The sequence below is a fragment of the Diabrotica virgifera genome, chromosome 3 (assembly GCF_917563875.1).
Source record: "Diabrotica virgifera virgifera chromosome 3, PGI_DIABVI_V3a".
NCBI classification, from domain to species: domain Eukaryota; kingdom Metazoa; phylum Arthropoda; class Insecta; order Coleoptera; family Chrysomelidae; genus Diabrotica; species Diabrotica virgifera.
This window is the reverse complement of record NC_065445.1, coordinates 211336036-211356837: the sequence shown is the minus strand read 5'-3', so window position 1 is coordinate 211356837 and position 20802 is coordinate 211336036. Positions and strand designations below refer to the sequence as shown.

Here is a 20802-nt window from a genome sequence, read left to right as displayed (position 1 = left end):
TATTTTTAAGCCGGTTGTTTTTGCTATGTTGTTCAATCTGGTGATTTTGTTTTGCATGTGTTGTCTGTTTGATGTTATGAGACATATGTCGTCAGCGAACTCTAGATCCTCTAGTTTTGTAAATGGTGACCATTGTATACCTGTTTTTTTATCTTCAGTTTGTTTCATTATCCAATCTATGACTATTATAAACAATGTCGGTGACAAGACACAGCCCTGTCTTACTCCTTTTTTGATGCTTATTTGTTGGGATAGTTCCCCTTCATGTTCAACTCTGACAAAACATTCGTCGTAGAAAAGCCTTATTACTCTTATATATTTGTCTGGTATTCCATAGAGTTTTAATATCCTCCACATCATATTACGATTTATTGAATCAAACGCTTTTTCGAAGTCTACAAAGTTGATACGTTATCAGATATAAGCGAATGAATCGTAAGACAAAATGTTAAGAAAACCTGGGGCTATAGTTAGGTTTTAATTTCAGTATTTTATAAATGCTAGAATAGTCCACAGGGTGATGCGAACTTTGAGAAAAAGGCACAGTTTGATTCGTACACCCGGTATACAATGACAGTTTGACTGTCTAGCAACAATATTATTACAGCGATATTGTCAATGAATAACGCTATAACGTGGTAAAAAAATCACTTAAATCCAACAACAGGTTTAGGAAATTCGAAACTTCAAAAATGACCAAATTTTCAGTGGATCGATTTTTTTCGCATCTGAGTGTATGAAGAACGAAAGTAAATTGCAAATTATATTGTTGTTTATTGGAGTAATTATTAGAACAAAATACTTTCGTACTTCTTATGTTGCACACTAAAATATTCGTTGTCGCGATAATCAAACACAGGCGTATATTCGTGGAATACACCATAGTGTGGAATTTACACTTTATATAATAATAAGAATGCTTGCTGTTTTTCGCGATTCAAAGTAAACAAAACAGTATAGCGTATGTAAAAAAGTTATGGGGAGGCGAAGCCTCACTTGCCTCCTCTGACGAGCCGCCACTGTAAGTATTTATTTATCATGAAAATTTACAAAAGAGTTGGGATCTTTTTGAAGGCGAACCTCAACTTTTGAAAGCCACCCCATTTGGCCCATTTAGAAAGGGGATAGAAGAGAACTATGAGAAATCTGGAAAAAATACTTTAAGTAATTTTTATAATTTTAGTAGTACCTTCTATATACTACCTTATTTTATGGACATTGCATATCTCAGACAAAGAAGTGCTACATAGAATAGGCAAGAGAAAAGAGAATTTTTCAACACAGTGAAAGTTAGAAAAACATCATACCTGGGCCACATACTGAGAAATAATAAGTACCAATATAGTCAACTCATAGTGAAGGGAAAAATCGAGGGAAACAGAGGACTAGGAAGGAAAAGACTATCGTGGCTAAGACACATCCGACAATGGACAGGGCTAAATTTTGAACAGCTAATATCAACAGCTAAAGACAGAGAATCGTTTGCCATAATTGTAGTAGCCAACCTCCATTAGGAGAGGGCACTTTAAGAAGATAATATACTTTATTAACAGTGCTTGACATCGAGTTTTCCACATAACAGTGAACTCAGCTTGGAAAAGTTTATATTCCCAAAAAACTTACAAACAATAAGCGAAAGAGAGGTTGAATTTCGGGCCTATTTCTCTGCTCAAAATGATATAAAGAACACGCTCAAGAATTAACCACTGAGGAATTGCATAAACTGAAGAATGATAGAATGCAAGGACTCTCTTCCGACGCAAAAGGAGAAGATATAGAACAAGCCCCATCTTTATTAACCAAAGAAATATTTGCTGAATTGATTACCGTGAAAATGTTTGTAAAAAAACAACCATGAATAATATCGGAATAAGATGTTACACTTGTACTGAAATCCTGAAAAGTAGACGGACAGTTCTTTGGACCGACCTGTGAAAAGTGACAGAAAATGAAAAAGTAAAAGAACTAGAACTTGACTCTTCTTTAATAGAATATTTTTTATTTTTTTAAGAGTAGCTTGATTCGATTCCAGATCCAAGACATAGAAAAATTCCAGAAATAGAGAAGGCAAATCAAGTTGGTTTGGAATTTCAGAAAAATTTACCAGAAGTATTCATTTATAAGTTCAGAAGTTTGTGATAGTCATACACATAAATAATAAAATGCAAATGTTGCATATAAACATGATAAAGATTAAAAAGGAAAGAAATGCATTAGAGAAAATTAGACAAAAGTAAGAAACGTTTAGTAACAAGCTTTATACGTAAATGAAAAAGGTATTCTACTAAACGGATACCCACTAAACAACATCAGATACAGTTGAGTCCGCGAATCTTTACTCGTGCGTCATTAATACTTGGCGAGATAAAACACATACTTTTTATCTATCATCATTCTCTTCCACGCCTGAAACAAATGACAAACCAGCTGCCGCCTGTTACTAAGTAAAAACACATGTTATTTTTATGAACGATCTAGACTCAGTGCATTGAAAAGGGATAGGTACAAATAAAGACGATTGGAGATGTTTTCACATATTATTTTAAGTACACTTTCTGACGTTTTGGTTTGTTCACTTTTGTGGCTGTCAGTTTGTTGAATTTTTTGCTGTTATTTTGTCGAGAGAGAAAGAGAGAGACATACTTTATTGATACAATGTACCAAAAGGACATCGACCGAAGTCTTTCAGAAATTTTGTAGAATTTTTGCATTTTGAAGTTTTTTATAGTATAGTTGTTTTCACAACTAGGGGTTGCCTGTCACCTCTTGTAACATAATGACCTAATTTGTTACCTTTGACCCACTTACCACGTGTGGGAGTCATATGTAATCCTAGGGCCGTATCCTTAGGAATTATTTCCATCCTTTGGAATTTGCTATGTTAGCATTTTGATGTGACTTTTAGTCCATTTTTGAAAGGCTTTGACCTTCGTATTTTTTGGTTGGCTCACCATGTTCTTGCAACACTGATGATGCTCTTTTTAGAGCGAAAACGTTTTGTTCGATGTTTGTAGCCCTATAGGGCTTTTTAAAATAATATACCTTTTACCAAGACCAAAATTTTCGGTAAATTTCCGACTTATTTCGTATGCTTTAAATGATGACGCACGGGTAAAGACTCGGGGACTCAACTGTATGCGGATGACACCATAGTATTTGCGGACAACCTAGAAGATCTACAAGTTTTTATGAACAAAATCACGTATCATTCAACAATATGGACTCAAAATAAACATAAAGAAGATATTTTAACAAGAAGTTATGATCATTGGTAAGCAAAAGATAACAGAATCTCAACTCTACGTCAACCAAACCCCTGGAGAAAGGGTGACGCAAAACTATCTCGAAATGAATGAAGAATGGACCAACAACCAATAGATAAGAGAGAGAGCGCATCGGAAAAGCCAGATCCACCTTCAACCAGATGGGGGCCTTACTTAAGAGACACAACTTCTCTCTTGGTATAAAAGTAAGAATGCTATGATGCTACGTCTTCTCTGTCCTTGTTTATGGTGTTAAATCGTGGACCGTGGACCTTGAACGAACATATGTGCAGAAAATAGGAAGCATTTGAGATGTGGTTATGTCGGAGAATCCCGTGGACTGACCACACATGAGGAAGTCCTCAGAAAAATGAAGAAGAACCGAGAGGTACTGACAACTATGAAATCTCGAAAGTTACAGGCCATCCTACAAGGAAAAATATTTGGAAAGCGATGTCCAGGAAAAAGAAGAACATTCTGGTTAAAGAACCTCAGAACCTGGTTCAACACAATATATGTGCAGCTTTTCCGTGCTGCCGTAGATAAGATAAAAATTGTCGTAATGATCACCAATATTCGTCACGGATAGGCACATTAAGAAGAAGAAGAAAAATAAGAAATGTTAAAAGGGCAAGTGAGAAAGAGTGAGATCAAGAACAACCTAAATCTAAATTTGCAACTGGAATACGCAGTGATATCTTAGCAATCATGGGAATATAAGAGAAAAATAAGATTTAATATGAACTGCATAGGCAGTAAGGGTTATATCCACATTTAGACAGAATAATCAGGGCCGAGCCAAGGCTTTCAAGCGCCCTGGGGCAAGAAATTTTGGGCGGGCTTTCCTCCTCCATTTGTACGTAGTTTTTTGTACTTAGGCGCGTTACATGGGGGGAGGGGGGGTCAAAAATCTTCAAAAATCGCGTTACGTAATACTTGAACGCATTGAATGCCTTAGTGAATCGGTTTACCATATTCGCTCCGTGCGTGACTATGGTGGGGGTACCTTGAAACGATGTCAACGTGAGTACTGGCGAAATATGACAATATTGGAGCTATCTTTGTAATGTCATTGTCATTGTTTGTATAAAAATTTTTGTCAAAAATGGTACAAAACTGTTACCTATTCATCATATGCGTAACGTCAAATTGTGAGATCCAAAAAAGTCAGATGAAGGCGCTAGGTGATGTCGCGACAGTCATGCACAAAGCGAAAACCTACAAACTATTTGTTTCATCATCATTCTCTTTACCTTTATCTCTATGCGGGGTCAGCTACCTATTTTAATTTCTCCTAAGTTTCTGTCTTGGATCATATCGATATTAATCCCCGTTACCGACATGTCCTGCCTAAGCCTCTCCCCCAGGTCTTCTTTTGTGTTCCTGTCTTAATCCTTCCAGGATCCTGCAGTTCAAGAATTCTTCGTATTGGGTGACTGACGTCCCGACGTTGAACATGACCAAACCGTCTTAACTATGCTCTCTCATTTTGGCATCTATTGGTGTCAACCCTAGACTTCCCCTAATATACTCATTCCCAATATTATCCTTCTTTGTCACTCCAGTCATCCATCTAAGCATTCTCATTTCTGCCACATGCATTGGTTATTTTTCTTTCTTTTTAACTGCCCAACATTCACTTCCGTACATTATAGCTGGCCTTATAGCTGTTTTATAGAATTTTCCCTTCAGCTTCACTAGACTTTTTCTGTCACGCAACAAACTACTCGCTTCATTCCACTTCATCCATCATCCATCCAACTCTAATCCCATTACATGCATCTCCATATATTTCCCCATTACTCTGAATACCGATCGTAGGTAGTTAAAACTAGTACTTTTCAAAAAGTTTTAAACCCTTTTCCTCAAGAGCTTGTCTCCACTGTTCCAGTTTTTGTTCTATGTCACTTTTACTATTTTATACTAACACTACACCAACTGCCATACATTAAGAACCAGGGAATGTTACCATGTAGCTTCGCTGTTAGCTGATCCAAAACTATAAATAAAGACTAAGCACTGAGTCTTGGTACACGTGCAATCCTACTTTCACGTGAAATTTATCAGTCTCTTCCACACCTGCCCTATCACTAGTTGTTGCTCCCTCATATTTACATATTCATCCGGAACTCCTTTGTTATTGAGTGCCCACCAAAGAATCTTTCGAGGAATTCTATCATGATATGCTTTCTGAAGATTTACCATCATATTATTATAAGCATTTGCTTCTTTATTTCTGTATTTTTCCATCAGTTGCCTTATAATGAAAATTGCATCTGTTGTTGATCTGCCCTGCATAAACCCAAATTGATTATCGCATATTTCGGTTTCTGCATGTATCCGTCTATCAATTACTCTCCCCCATATTTTCATGGTGTTACTAAGTAGTTTAATGGCTCTGTAGTTTGTACATTGTTGTATCTCCCATGTTTTTGTAAACAGGTACTAATATACTGCTTCTCCATTCGTCTGGCATTTGTTCAAAGTCCATAAATATATTAAATAAACCTGCTAGCTACCTTGTTCTTGTCTCTCGTAACGCTCTCTACACTTCCCCAGAAATATCATCTGTTCCAAGTGCCTTTCCTTTCATTATTCTTGAAGTACTTGACTTAACTTCTTCGTTTTTTACAAAAAACAACGATTACACTATCTCACTATCACAGAACAAACATATAGTTCAGATACATATATAGTTCAGATAGTATGGTTCAGATTTAGAGTTCAAACATATAGATCAGTTGAGATAAATAAGGTTTCGTACACTTATGGGATCAAAGTAATACTAGCTGCTATTTTTATTTACTTCCGATTGGTAAGTTTTCAATTTTACAATAAAATATTGCTAATATTAATAATTTCTGTCCTTCTGTCCTAAAATCCTTCTTGTCCTTAGTCAATGTCATTACTTTTATTTATTGTTTCTGATAATAAAAAAAAATTTCTGGTAATTTTGGTATTGTCAAAAACTTTTTTTCGGCACCTACTGGCGCCTTTTTAATACGACGCCGGGGGGCACCGCCCCTCTTCTCGCCCTTATGGACGGCGCGGCCCTGAGAATAATGTAAAGGAGATATAATAGTAAACTGCTTTAGTATAATTTAGTAATCACCAGCTAGGGAACACCATCGCCGCACATTTTTAGTAGTTCCGAATGCGGCTGAGAAACTGTTTATGGGTGATTGTTCACAAACTGTCGTATCAGGATCGGTGCTAACACAGTTCGATTTAGAACAGTACAATGATGACAATATGCGCTGCTTCTATATGGCTGGCAAGTATTATACCAAAATTATACTAACGATAAAACTTCAAATATACAGTGGTACCTCCAGCCCTAATATACGAGTGTTTTGAGATACGAGCCGCCGAGCGAGCGATGTTTTGCTTTGAGATGAGAGCAAAATTTGAGATACGAGCAACCGCTTTTTATTAAAATCCATGCCTCTTTTTGACTACCTACTTCTAACTTGAAGGAGGTGATAAATGGGATAATGCCAGCTAAGGGCGTTACAATAATTTCCAAGCTCCGGACCTCTTTCCATGAAAAGATGGAGAAACTAATGATGCTGTGGGTGACAGAAGCAGCTTCAAGGAGCACCCTTAACAGAAAGCATCATAATGTGTGAAGGCACGAGCGATTTATGAAAGGGAGGAAGAAACAAACCTCTTTGACCAGTTTTTTTAAACGAGCTGCAGATGAAAATGAGCAAAGTGTGACGAAAAAAGCGAAGACCACTGACGAAAATTAAGCGCTTCCGTAAACACCTCACTTTTTCTTATGTTTTACAGAATATGTATGTATTTTTTGTTATTTATAAATAAACGTTTCTTCTTGTAAAAACATTTTTCTTATTTAAAAACACACAACTAAAGTGATTTTTTTGGGGCTGGAACGGATTAATGACATTTCAGTTAATTTCAATGGGGAAAATTGCTTTGACATACGAGCAATTTGACATACGAGCAAGGTTACGGAACGAATTACCCTCGTATGTCGAGGTACCACTGTACTTCAAACTAAAAAGTTCTTTGAGAATCGATTATTTATTACTCACCCTATTAGGACTTAAGAGATTATATGGCGTTATAACATGTTTAAACAAACATCCCCTAACTATCTCCTTAAGTAAATTAACTTCGTTTTTATTCGCGCATGGATGATAAAGCATCACGACTGCGCCATGTTCTAAATTATGAATCCAACGCTGTCTAGGAACAAATTTGTATTCGCCATATTTCGGCCAAAGAGGACGGTGTGTTCCACTGCAACAAAGAAAACAATATGAATATTATATCAAATAAATAGTGCAGTCAGTGAAGATGGATCTGAACTATTACCTCCGATTTCGTTGAACCTCCATCGATTTTTATGAAAATCTGTAAGTGATTAGAGGGTTATATCTTAAGAAACAAAGGTGGCATAGTGCCAATTTGCGTTTTTTGCATTTTAGGGGTGAAATCCACCCCTGTTTTAAAATTATTTTTTATATTTCTGAAAATGCAGTCACCGAAGGTTTTCACATCCGATTTCGTTGAACCTCCATTGATTTTTATAAAAATTGGTGAGTAGTTAGAGAAATAAAGGCAGGGCCACTTTATCCATTAGGCAATATAGGCAGTTGCCCAGGGCGGCACATTATGAGAGGGCGGCAACAATACTGCACAAAAATATTTGTATCTATATAAAAATTATGGATCTGGCTTCTGTCATTAAAGAGTATGAAGCTCTTTCAAATTACTTCACCGCAAGGAAGCCAAAAAATTGTTCCCAAATAAAACATATAAAGAAATAATAAAGAGAAAAAGAAAAATTCAATTTGACGAGGGGTCCGATGATGAACTAAACCTTTCAGCTAGTGATGATATGTCCACATGAAAATCCACACATTCTCTATATGATAATTGACACTCTGATAAGAGACCTGAATAGACGTCTGGAATCTTATCGACTTATTTATCAACGTTTTCGTGTTATTAACAGATTTGCCAAAATTAAGCAATAAGAAATTATTAAAGAAGCTGAAAATCTAATACAAAATAAAGACGACCAAGATATATTCATACATGAAGGCATTCACGTAAAGTGTCATTTGGATACCACAATAAAATCACTAATTGACATATCTTAATATTTAAAGAAGAGTGTAGTCACTGAAAGTGGATATGAGCTATTACCTCCGATTTCGTTGAACCTCCATCGATTTGCATGAAAATTGGTTAGTGATTAGAGGATTTTACCCTGGGGGTGGATGCCACCCCTCCTCAGGGGTGAAAATTATTTTATTAAAAATATCCCCAGAATTCGATAGGGGGACAAATTCTAAGCAAAATTTGTTACATAAAGTTATTAAAATAAATCAAAACTTTTTGAGTTATTAAAGATCAAAGATTTTAATTTTTCGTAAGAAAAATGCATGTTTTAACCGCTTTTCATAAATAACTCAAAAACTACAAGATTTTACAAAAAAGTTATTATTACCAAAATTAAAGCTAATAAAAAAATGAAATAAACTCCTTACCGGAAAAATCTTTAATGTTAAATAAAAGTGAATTATAGGTAATTTAATGTATATTTCGGAGATTACCCAAATCTAAGTATTCAAGCTTAAATAACGGGAAAATGATGCATTTTATAACATACCTTTATTAAACATTTGTCAAAGTACTTAGAAATATCTATCACATGAGCCCCCGAACAAGTTGCTAGCATTAAAATTTATGCACCAAATATTTTTCAAAATTTATCTTTTAAAATTTTTTCCAAAAAAGTTATTGTGTTTTTTTAAATAACTCCGTTAATTTTGACGATATCTGGTTTATCTAAGAACCATTTGAAAGTTAATTTTAATGGCTATTAAACCACTTTGAATTTAATCTTTTAAACGCCTTACTTTTTTAAAAAATAAAATGGTAAATGGCCCCAGTTACATGGTCCTCGCAGCAAAATTTAAGTTTAAACGTTTCTATCTCGGTTATTTTTTACCCTACAGAAATAGTAAAAAGGTAAAATATTTGATACAGAAAAACTAAAATTTGGTTATACATAATATATCACTTTTTGCGTGTATTGAGTATTTTTGGAGTTATCAAAAGAAAATGAAAATTACGATAATTTTAAAAATTCTGATTTTTTTAAATAATATCTTTTTTTAAAAATATGCATTCTAAACCTGTCAAAATTGTTGAAATCATTACTTATGCTAATATAAATAAATGCTTCTAAGGATTACTATAAATTTTAATTTTTGTGGAAATGGCGTATGTTTTATTTTTCACTTTTACCTAAGAAGTTCTAAAGGGTTCTCTTATTTTCATCATAACTTGCTTAATTCTGATGCTATTAACTTCTACTGGAACTCAATTAATAGGTACTTCGAAGTACTTTGACAAGTGCTTAACAGGTATATTTTATAAAATGCATCGTTTTCCCGTTATTTAAGCTTGAATAATTAGATTTGAGTACTCGTCGAAAAAAATATACATTCATTTACCCATAACTCACTTTGAATTAACATTAGTTTAGTTCTTTAAGTGAGAAGTGTATTCAGTTTTTTATTATCTTCGATTTTGGTAATAATAACATTTTTGTAAAAGCTTATAGTTTTTGAGTTATACGTGGAAAAGAGCTTTAAAACATGCATTTATTACGAAAAAAATAAAATCTTTGATCTTTAATAACTCAAAAACTATTGATTTATATTAATAACTTTATACATATAACAATTTTTTCTTAGAATTTTTCTCTCTATCGATTTATGGTATTATTAAAAAAGAATAATTTTCACCCGCGAGAGGGGGTGGCATCCACCACCACGGTAAAAGCGCAAGTTGTCATTATGTCACCTTTATTCCTTGAGGTATCCTCTAACTACTCACCAATTTTCATGAAAATTTATGGAGGTTTAACGAAATTGGAGGTGAAAACCTTCAGTGACTGCACTAAGTGGATTGAAAGATATTTTCCCTAATTTTGACATTGCTTTGCACATCTATTTGTGCACCCCAGTTGCCAACGTGTCTGCTGAAAGCTCATTTTCGAAAATGTTAAGAATTAAAAATAAAATCCACAAGGACGAATTTCCTGTACCTGGCTGTATACCATTAATTACAAAAATTGAAGAAAAATCTTCTGTGTAAAAGGTATATTTATTTTTTTTTATAAATATACCTTTTACGCAGAAGATTTTTTTCCAATTTTTGTAATTAAAAATAATTTCCCATCAAGTATGATGCAAGAACGTGTTAACAATTTGTCGATTTTACCAAAAAAAAAAATTTTTTTTGAAAAGAAGTCTCTGATGTGATTGTACTGGAATGACAATTTTTTCTGTTATAGATATATAAACATCGTAGTTTAAATCCATTTTTAATGTATTCTTATTTAAATAAAAATTTCTGCAATTTTTTTTTTCGCAAAAATGGTTCATGTTTGAAGGGCGGCTACTAGAGAATTGCCTAGGGCGTCAATTGGCCTAAACGCGGCCCTGAATAAAGGTTCAAGAAATAAAGGTGACCTAGTTAATTTGCGCTTTTCGCATTTTAGGAATGAAATCCACCTCTGTTTTAAACATCGAGGTGACTCCAAAAATGAAAAAATATACAAAGTGTTCCATTAAAAAAAGATAAGTTTGTTTCGCCCTTTCAATTCGGGTGGCCCTGTATATTAGGAAATATTTTCAAAATTCTGATCCAATCTTATCTAAATATTTTTTTTGCATCTCTTGCGACAAACGTGTAATTGGACTTCCGCACTCTGTATATGTACATACAAAATCTGCTACAATTTTTTTTTCAAAAAAAAACTATTGGTTTTTTAACAATAACTCCGTTAATTTTTATGATATCAAGTTTATCTGACAAATATTTCAAAGGTTATTTTTTTGCATCTCTTGCGACAAACGTGTAATTGGACTTCCGCACTCTGTATATGTACATACAAAATCTGCTACAATTTTTTTTTCAAAAAAATTCTATTGGTTTTTTAACAATAACTCCGTTAATTTTTATGATATCAAGTTTATCTGACAAATATTTCAAAGGTAATTGCAAGAGCTATAACATCGTATTAAATTTAATCTTCTATTTCCCTTATTTTTTAAAAGACAAAGGGTAAAAGGGCCCCTGTTACATGGTTCTCGCAGTAAAATTTAGGATGTAAACGTTATCTCGGTTATTTTTTATCATACAAAAATAAAAAAAATAAAAAGCTTTGCTAAAAAGAAAACTGAAATTTCATTATGTATCATTTCTTACGTGTATCGAGTATTTTTGGAGTTATTCTCAAAAGAAATAGTACATTGTTTACCGGGTAGGAAAAGCTTAACATTCCTGGACGACTGTGAAGATTGCTAAGTCGAGGCGCAAGCCGAGACTTAGCAACACAGAGTCCAGGAATGTGGCTTTTCCTACGAGGTAAACATACTATTTTTCCGCAAATCGTTTAAAATTCGACAGATATTGATTGATTTAAAAAAAACGCGATAATTTTATTCCCAAATAAATGGTGCTTTGAAATTCCTAATAAAATTACTTGGGTTACTATGGAAACGTATTGAGGTTGAATTGTCAAACTTGACGCTTATAAATTTAATTGCTGGTGTTCTCGAAAGTAAAATGATAAGTGATGATGAAATTTCCATTCCTGGGACTCCTCCAGAACTGGTTGAGGCAGTGAATACTGCTTCATTAGAATTATTGCCAAAGAAATCAAGAGAAAAGTACGAAAATGCATACAGACGTTTTATGGATTATCGCATGAGTAAAAATACGAGTTCTTTCTCAGAAAATGTTGTAATGGCATACTTCCTAGACCTTTGTTTAAAGATGAAATCTTCAACATTATGGGCCAATTATTCAATGCTGAAGTCAACCCTTGCACTTAAACACAATGTAGATATATCTACATACTCAAAACTTCGTTCTTTATTGAAACGGCAAGCTCAAGGTTATAGGGCAAAGAAATCTAAGATTTTAACGAAGGAAGAAATTGAAAAATTTATCCAGGAAGCTCCAGATAAAGAAAATTTAATGATTAAGGTAATTTACAAGGTTTTAATAGCAATGTGTTTTCTATCATTTATGTAGAACACTAACAACTGTACGGAAATATCATTTCCTTACAGTAAGGAAATGACATTTCCTTACAGTAAGGAAGTCCTGACTTTTTCTTCAAGAAATTTTGACAGGAATGTCAAAATTTCCTGGCGATTTGCGGAAAATGAAATTTACGAAAATTTTAAAAATAAACCGGTCAAAATTTTTGAGGTCATTACTTCCATTAAAATAAAGAAATTTTTATAGGGATTACTATAAATTTTAATTTTTGTAAAAATGACCTCTTTTATTTTTCACTTTTTCCCAGTGGCGGCGCCTGGTGTAAAATATTGGGGGTGCACACATAATATTAAGATATAAAAAGACCTTGAGACCCTCTTTTCCATAGGTAAAATTTTTTGAGTGTCGTCAAATTGTAAAAATCAAAGGACCTTATTAAAAATTACAAGAAATAATGTATTTTATTGACTTAAAATTATAATTTAGTGTTTAAATGTTACAAGCAAGTTTTGTAACGAAAGTCAGTCACCTTTTTTTTAGATAAATTATTCACAAAAAAATTCAGTAAAATTTGGAATTTCGTGAATCATTTTTTTTTTAATTGAAAACATTGTGCAGTGCAGAGTGCAGTTAATCGATCCTGTCCCATAGCTATTCTAAGGAAAATTTTGATACGTTTCAATGCAGAGAGACATCGTTCTGTTTCTGCAGTTGTCAGTGGCATCGTAACAAGTAATTGAAGAATTCAAATTATTTCTTCTATTTTATTCATTATGCTTCCTCTTCTCCAAATATGTGCTTCACACCTACACAATTTGTAAGTTTTTACACAAATCTCCATTTTAAATAATCATTTATAAGCCCGACCTTTGCACTTTGGTACATTCTTAATTAACAAATTTGGTTTCGGCATTTTTAATTTTTCTTCTAAATATAATGAAGAAAATTTAATTGATTTTAAATATTCCACGCTAACACTTACATCCACAAATCCTTCCATTCTTAATATTGTTCCGAAATTCGAACTTAACGAAAGCAAAATTTAAACGTACGTGGGCCGTGCACGTTGAAACACCATAAGATATGCCATAAGATCACATCCAACTTGTGCTCTTGTGGCCATCTAAACTTGTGGGCTATAGCGGGTAGCGGGGCGGGTGGTGAGTTCGAGTTGTATGAAAAGTCATTGGAATAGGAACCACCCTAAGAGCGGTGAACGAGGGGTTCTGTCTAAGGCCTCGCATCCGTGAAGTTTCTCCTTTGACATAGAATAAAAATAATTAAATGTTACCTATTAGATACTTATAAACTCATTGGATCTGTTATTTCGAATTTCAATTACTGTATAGTTATGAATGTTGGTGTGAAAATAATTTTGGGGGTTCACGTGCAAACCGCCACTGCGGAGAACCGCCACTGCTTTTTCCTAAAACATTCGAAAGGGTCCTCTTATTTTCATCATTACTTCCTTAATTTTGATGATATCGACTTCTTCTGTAGCTGTTTTGATAGGTATTTTTGAGTACTTTAAAACATGTTTGAGTATATATATTTCATAAAATGCAACGTTTTCCTGTTATTTAAAGCTTGAATACCTTGGTTTGAGTACTCGCCGAAAAACAGTATACATTCAATTACCTATAACCAAATAATACTAACACACCCACGTGGGTGTGTTAGTATTCTTTGCTATAACTCACTTTGATTTGATATTAAAAGGTTTTTCAAATATGAAATGTATTCGATTTTTTCTTAGCTTCATTTTTGGTAGAAACAACTTTTTTAAAAAACTTACTATTTTTGAGTTATTTATGAAAAACCGCTTGAAAACATGCATTTTTTTCAAGAAAAATCAAAATCTTTGATCTGTAATAACTCAAAAACTATTGATACCTTTATATTATAAATTTTACTTAGAATTAGTCTCTATATCGATTTCTGGGGTTATTTTTAATAAAATAATGCATCCACGCCCAGGGAAAAAGCGCAAGTTGGCATCATGTTACCTTTGTTTCTTGTTGAGGTATCTTCTAAATACTGACCAATTTTCATAAAAATCGATGGATGTGTGTTTAATCTGAATTTTCGTTGTTATTATTGAAATTCATGTTTTAAAAAAACACTATTTTTTGATTTTTTAGGTCCTTTTCTTGTACAGAAATTTGCTTTTGAAAACGCGCTTTCTGTTGATACAGGTGTGATGCTTTTAGTGCAATGAGTAATTTTTTAAATAGCTGGTCAGCTGATTTGCACCAATATATATAATTATTAAATTTTCTATGTAAAAGTAGTGTTTTGGCGACGTTCAAAGTTCGATCATTGGAAAATTTGAATATTTTGTTTTGATTTATTAAAAGTGCAACCACTCAGACTGTTTCATACCCATTGCTTACCAACTAAATTGATAAGTGAACGATCATCGTTGACAATGATGTGTGTCGTAAAACTCACGTCATGTCTGCCTCACGCTCAGAGTACGAAACTATGTCTCGTCATCATGGTTGCGATAACTCTACAGTTGAGTAGAGAGTATGTGAAGATATACTACAGAAATGATCCTGTGAAGTATGATCTTGATTTCAAATTTGTATACCTCGATACTAGCTGCAAACATTCAAATATTTTGTAATGGTACGCTACTAGCGACATCTACGGTTAAGCGCATTAAACGCGCGGTTGGATTTTAAAGATTCCGTTTGGATTTAGAAAAAAACAATCAATATAATAAGCACAATAGGAAACCACTACTGTTTTTATTATGTTCTATTAATATAAATCTAAGACCGTTATCTTATTATCTGTTGTACATTCATATCAACGGATATCACATGTAAACGAAAACCAATCTAGTTCCTTTAAATTTACGCAGGTACTTTGTCAAAATCCCCTCCACCAAGGAAAATAAGGACTCTTTTTTGTATAAACTTTTGATTTGCTTGTGAATACATAAGTTTACGAAATTCTACCAGCTGTTAATTATCATCTTTTTTATAACTTTACGGAGAACTTGTGAATTCCACAAACGAGGAGACTGTTTATGACATTTCAAAAATTCTACACAAAATGTTACTTAAAAATATAAAGAATGTATCAAGAGATAAGCGCGAACATTCATAGATATTCATTGACACGATTGCGCTTGACCTCAATAGTTTTCTGGTGTTTTTACTAGTGTTGATTTTGACTTTGACTTTGAATTACGTCGACGAATATAGACGATTCTATTTTCGTTGATTATAGATGTAATGTTGAATTACTTTCAAATCCTAAGCGGAACCTTCCTCAAACAAAGTATGAGTGCGTTGGTTTGCATATTTCGCTAGTAGTATAGAGGTATATATTTTTTAACTTAATTAGATGGCTTTGGTAAGGACCAATTAGCCAGACAATACTCAACTTTCTCAAACTCAACCTTCCTCACGATTACAATGCTTAATATTAGTAGGGTAAAAGCTGCTATGTATGCATGTGCAATTTTTCTTTTGTTTTCTTTATATTATTTAATTTTAACTTATCTTTTTATACAGGTTAAACAGGTTGTTTCAAAAAAAAAGGTAACACCATCTCTAGGATAGGTAAAAAACTGAAAAATAATTAGGGTTTGCTTAGTAAAAATTTTTGTAACGCCATCCATTTTGTCAGATACAGGACGTTGAAGAAAAAAAAATACACATTTTTTACGAAGTTGCCGAAATAGTATGACACAATTGATCCAAATAATGGCATAACCCAGACATCCAAAGTGAAAGTTATCTTCCAACACCAAATTGTTCTATATGGTCCACATCATGTTCAGAAGAAAGTCACACCATTTTGAGCGTCGGGTTTGGGGGGGGGAGAGGGGGTAGAATTCGGTAAATTCGTAGTTTTTTACGTTTTTCGTCAATATTTCTAAAACTATGCGGTTTAGCATGAACAACGTTCTATACAAAAATGTTCTACATTAAATTAGAAATAAAAAAGGCCCTATGCATAATCCTTATAAAATGAAGTTCCAAAGTTACAGAGGTAGTATAATATAATTTGTCCAAAAAAAGGCCTAAAAAGAGTTCGTAACGAAGTTGTTTTGCACCGGATGGGAAAAGTCACAGAAGTCGTCAGAACAGTTAAAAATCGAAAACTTGAATATTTTGGCCATGTTATGCGACACCCAGAAAGATATAATATACTCCATTTAATAATACAAGGCAAGTTAGACGGAAGAAGAGGGCCAGGTCGAAGAAGAACGTCATGGCTTAAAAACCTGAGAGAATGGTATAACAGATCCTCTGCATCCCTTTTCCGAGCTGCCGTTAACAAAATTACTATAGCCAATTTGATAGCCAACGTTCGATAATCGAGTACGGCACATGAAGAAGAAGAAAAAAAGGCCTAACCCAGACATCCAAAGTAAACGTTTTCCTCCAACACCAAATTGTTCTATATGGTCCACATATTGTTCAATAAAAAGTTACACCATTTTGAGCGTCCGGTATGGGGAGGCGGTGGGGGAGAAATCGTTAAATTAGTAGTTTTTTTACGTTTTTCGTCAATATTTCTAAAACTATACTTTAGCGTAAACAATGTTCTATAGAAAAATGTTCTACATAAAATTTAAAACAAAAAAGGTTCAATACATAATTCATAAAATCAACAGTTCCAGAGTTACGGACGGTGAAAAGTGGAGGTGTTCGATACTTTTTATATTATTTGGGCAATTCATGATGATTTTGGGTGGTGAGGTTGACGTTTCTTCAAGGGCTTATCACTAACGTACCATCAGCCACTGAAATAGCAAATTTTATTTACAAAACACAAGCCTGTTAAAGAAAATTTTTTTTATCAGTAATAATATTATAAATTGCCCAAAAAAATATAAAAAGTATCTGTATTGGGATACACTGCATCTCAGTAATCATTTTATTAAGACAAATTCTTTTAATAATTAAATGTCTTTGGTAAAACAAATACGTTTGTTTATAATAAATAAGATTGACCTATATTACCACATCAATGTATCGGTTTTCGATACAAGGTCAGTTTGAAATAACAATTAGTATTCGTTATTTATAATCTAGTCGATTCAGCACTTTTAATAAAAAACACTCTCACTTTTATTTATAGCAAAACAGTAAACAGGGGAATCCACTTTTAGTTCTACTTTCATGGCGAAAAGATTAGTCATTGGTATTTGAGATCCCAACGGGAAAACATCACGGCTACGAAATATTATACCACCAGCTCTTTACCGTTATTACTCCAACGTACAAATAAATGAATTTACAGTGAGTAGTGTTACTTCTTCAACCCTTATGGTAGGGGTAACCACCCCTTAATTATCTGAGGTGGTTCAGAAGGCAGGAACCACCATATATCGAAAACCTCCACTTTTCACCCTCCGTAACTCTGGAAACGTTAATTTTATAACAATTATGTACAGGACCTTTTTTGTTTTAAATTTTATGTAGAACATTTTTGTATAGAACATTGTTTACGCTAAAGCATAATTTTAGAAATATTGACGAAAAACGTAAAAAAACTACTAATTTACGGACTTCTCCCCCATCTCCACCCCCAAATCGGACGCTCAAAATGGTGTAACTTTTTACTGAACAATATGTGGACCATATAGAACAATAAGGGTGCTGAAGGAAAACTTTTACGTTGGGTTAGGCCTTTTTTTGGACCGATTATACTATATTACCTCCGTAACTTTGGAACCGTTCATTTTAGAAGGATTATGCATAGGACCTTTTTATTTCAAATTTAATGTAGAACATTTTTGTATAGAAGGTTGTTCATGCCAAACCGCATAGTTTTAGAAATATTGACGAAAAACGTAAAAAACTATGAATTTACCGATTTCTCCCCCCTACCCCGCCAAACCCGACAAAATGGTGTGACTCTTTTCTGAACAATATGTGGACCATATAGAACAATTTGGTATTGGAGGATAACTTTCACTTTGGATGTCTGGGTTTGGGTCTAGTTATACCATATTAAAACTACTGATAACATGGTAATGACATTTTATGGTTTTTGGAGAAAAAAAATAATGTCACTGAGATATTTCAAATTAAACATCATTTAAATTCCTCGTTCAATTTGTAACAAAAATCTAACTTCCCTTTTTTTAATCGACATGCCGTTTTTATACAAAAAATAAAACATATATTAACCCTTACAAAGTATTCGAAATAAGTTTCTATTCTTTGAATACTTTGGAATCGTTAAGATATTTTATACTTAAAAAGTTCAGACAATAACCCGTATGCACGCCAATAATGAATAAAAAATTCTTAATTGTGTGTCAAAAACTGCACAATAAATACCTCCTAAAACCCGCCAAATTGTATTACAAAGTTGCCAGTAGTTTCGGCAAAATCATAAAAAATGTGTAAAATTTTGTTTTCTTCAACGCCGTGTATCTTAAAAATGGAGGGTGTTACAAAAATTTTTTACTAAGCATATCCCAATTATTTTTCAGTTTTTTACCTATCCTAGAGGCGGTGTTACCTTTTTTGAAACACCCTGTATAAAATTGTATCAAAAAGCGAAACAATGCGGGTTTTTATTTTTAAAAGTACGTTTAACCAATTTTAAAAATCTGAAAAAATTCAGGGTGAAATATTATGTAAAAATACACGTTATATATATTTTTCGTGAGAACGAATGTCTTAATTATTTTTTTATACTCATTTAAAATTTTCAAATCGTTCTAATATTTAAATTTCCCGCTAAAAATTAAACAAAAAAATTCGGACAGAACTTTTTGAAACCTACAACTTTTTTATAAAGTTTTTCGCTAGCTCTCGATGCGGCTGAGATAAAAAATAAAAACATAAAAAGCCTAATTAGGGTCTAGGTGGGTCATGTGACTACCTAGGGGCTAAAAATTTCAGAAAGTGAGTTTCTCCATATGTGCTAAACGGTGACCTATATGGAATTCGATTCGAGTTGGGGGCATTTTTCATCATCTTACCCGGCTAGGCCCTTTCCATTTATCTCAAGAAAATCATAAAAAATTGCAAAAGTCGCATAAACAAATTATACAAAACATTTACTTACAATGTAGGAACAATTTCGCTGTATTCTATTGATTCATCCATACATTTGTGTTGTGCCTAAAAACATAGATAGTATATTAATAGTATTATGTAATTAAGTGAATTATAAAATAAAAACACACATTTTAGCACACAAACAAAAACACACGTACAAAGCAATTAACACGGAATGTAGATAACATATCTCGATAAATACAGAATTTTGTTCTAAATGCTAATTTTCTGGTAATATAAATATGGAATGTTAACATTGCAGTATTAGTTTAGTTTAATACATAAACAACACAATACTTTTAAGACATATTCAAGTTAGTGTTAGTTATAGAAGCAAGTAAGTCTATCTATCTATATCTATACTACCTAATAGACTATCCATCTATGTAAGACTACCTCAAGACTAGAAAAAGGACAGAAAGTATATACACTGTGGGCCAAAGAATACAGTCCACCTCGATATCTGGCAGTATTTATTAGATTTTAAGGATATGAAGAAACAGGTCGATTTTTGGTACATACATCTGTCATTTGTCAACCTCCTCCCTTCCACTTCCCCCACCCCTTATTTTTAAATAGGGAATAGGGGTCGTGTGCTAGCTCATTTGAAGGTTATTTAATTCTCTATTCAGTAATATTAACATTGACAATTATTTATACAGGGTGTCCAAGAAAAATTATTTTGAATTAAATTGACACAAAAAGAAGGATGTATGTAATTTATTTAACTCAAAATACATTCTACTGCTGACAGAAAACAAAAAACAGATGTTTATTTGAAAAATAAACATTGTTTGTTGCTTAAATTCAATATTCAACCTACCAAGAGGCAGATTGGTGGCAGCTTGAACATTGAAATTAACGAAAAGCAATGTTTATTTATCAAAAAACAATGTTTCTGTTTTGAGACAGCATTAGAATGTATTTTGAATTAAATAAGTTACACACATTCTTCGTTTTGTGTCAATTAATTTAATTAAAATATTAAAATATTTTTTTTCTTGGACACCCTGTATAAATAATTATGTTAATGTTTATATTACTGAATAGAGAATTCAACAACCTTTCAAATGAGCTAGAACACGACACCTATTCCAAATTTAAAAATAAGGGGTGGGGGAGTGGAAGGGAGGAGGTTAACAAATGACATACATGTACCGTAAAAATGTGTCCCCCTTAAATAAAAAATTGAAGTATTTCGTCATTTCCTTAAAATCTAATAAATACTGCCAGGTCTATCGAGGTGGACTGTTTTCTTTGGCCCACACTGTATATTTATATACAGTATGGTGCAAATGAAAGAAATAAATTCGTTATTTCGTAAACCGGCAACTTTAAGAAAAAATCCCGAAAGAGATCGATTTTTATTTTAAATTATGATATTTTGACATATATGTCATACTAGTGACGTCATCCATCTGGGCCTGATGACGTAATCGATG

At 33.2% G+C, this 20802-nt stretch overlaps 1 protein-coding gene, 1 long non-coding RNA gene and 1 other non-coding gene across 4 annotated transcripts in view; 1 reads left to right on the top strand and 2 right to left on the bottom strand.

Annotated features, from left to right (window-relative positions):
- Positions 1-20802, bottom strand: part of LOC114332178 (uncharacterized) — a 79119-nt gene that overhangs the window by 16492 nt on the left and 41825 nt on the right. Inside the window, exons 4-5 of the mRNA XM_050645841.1 lie at positions 19368-19423; positions 7322-7529 (exon numbers count right to left, since the gene is read on the bottom strand). Of these exons, the coding sequence (XP_050501798.1) occupies positions 7322-7529; positions 19368-19423 (264 nt within the window). The remainder of the gene's footprint in view (positions 1-7321; positions 7530-19367; positions 19424-20802) is intronic.
- On the bottom strand, positions 14682-14895 carry LOC114332179 (small nucleolar RNA U3). Its single transcript, XR_003652760.1, has one exon. It is a non-coding gene; the product is annotated as a small nucleolar RNA U3 (small nucleolar RNA).
- The window catches only part of LOC126881524 (uncharacterized), a 78522-nt gene continuing 73163 nt past the window's right edge, over positions 15444-20802 (top strand). Inside the window, exon 1 of one of the 2 annotated variants that reach the window (XR_007696887.1) lies at positions 15444-15653. This is a non-coding gene — a long non-coding RNA (uncharacterized LOC126881524). Of the gene's footprint in view, positions 15654-19589; positions 19698-20802 lie in introns of those variants that run through there. The other variant, XR_007696888.1, reaches the window with a different exon arrangement.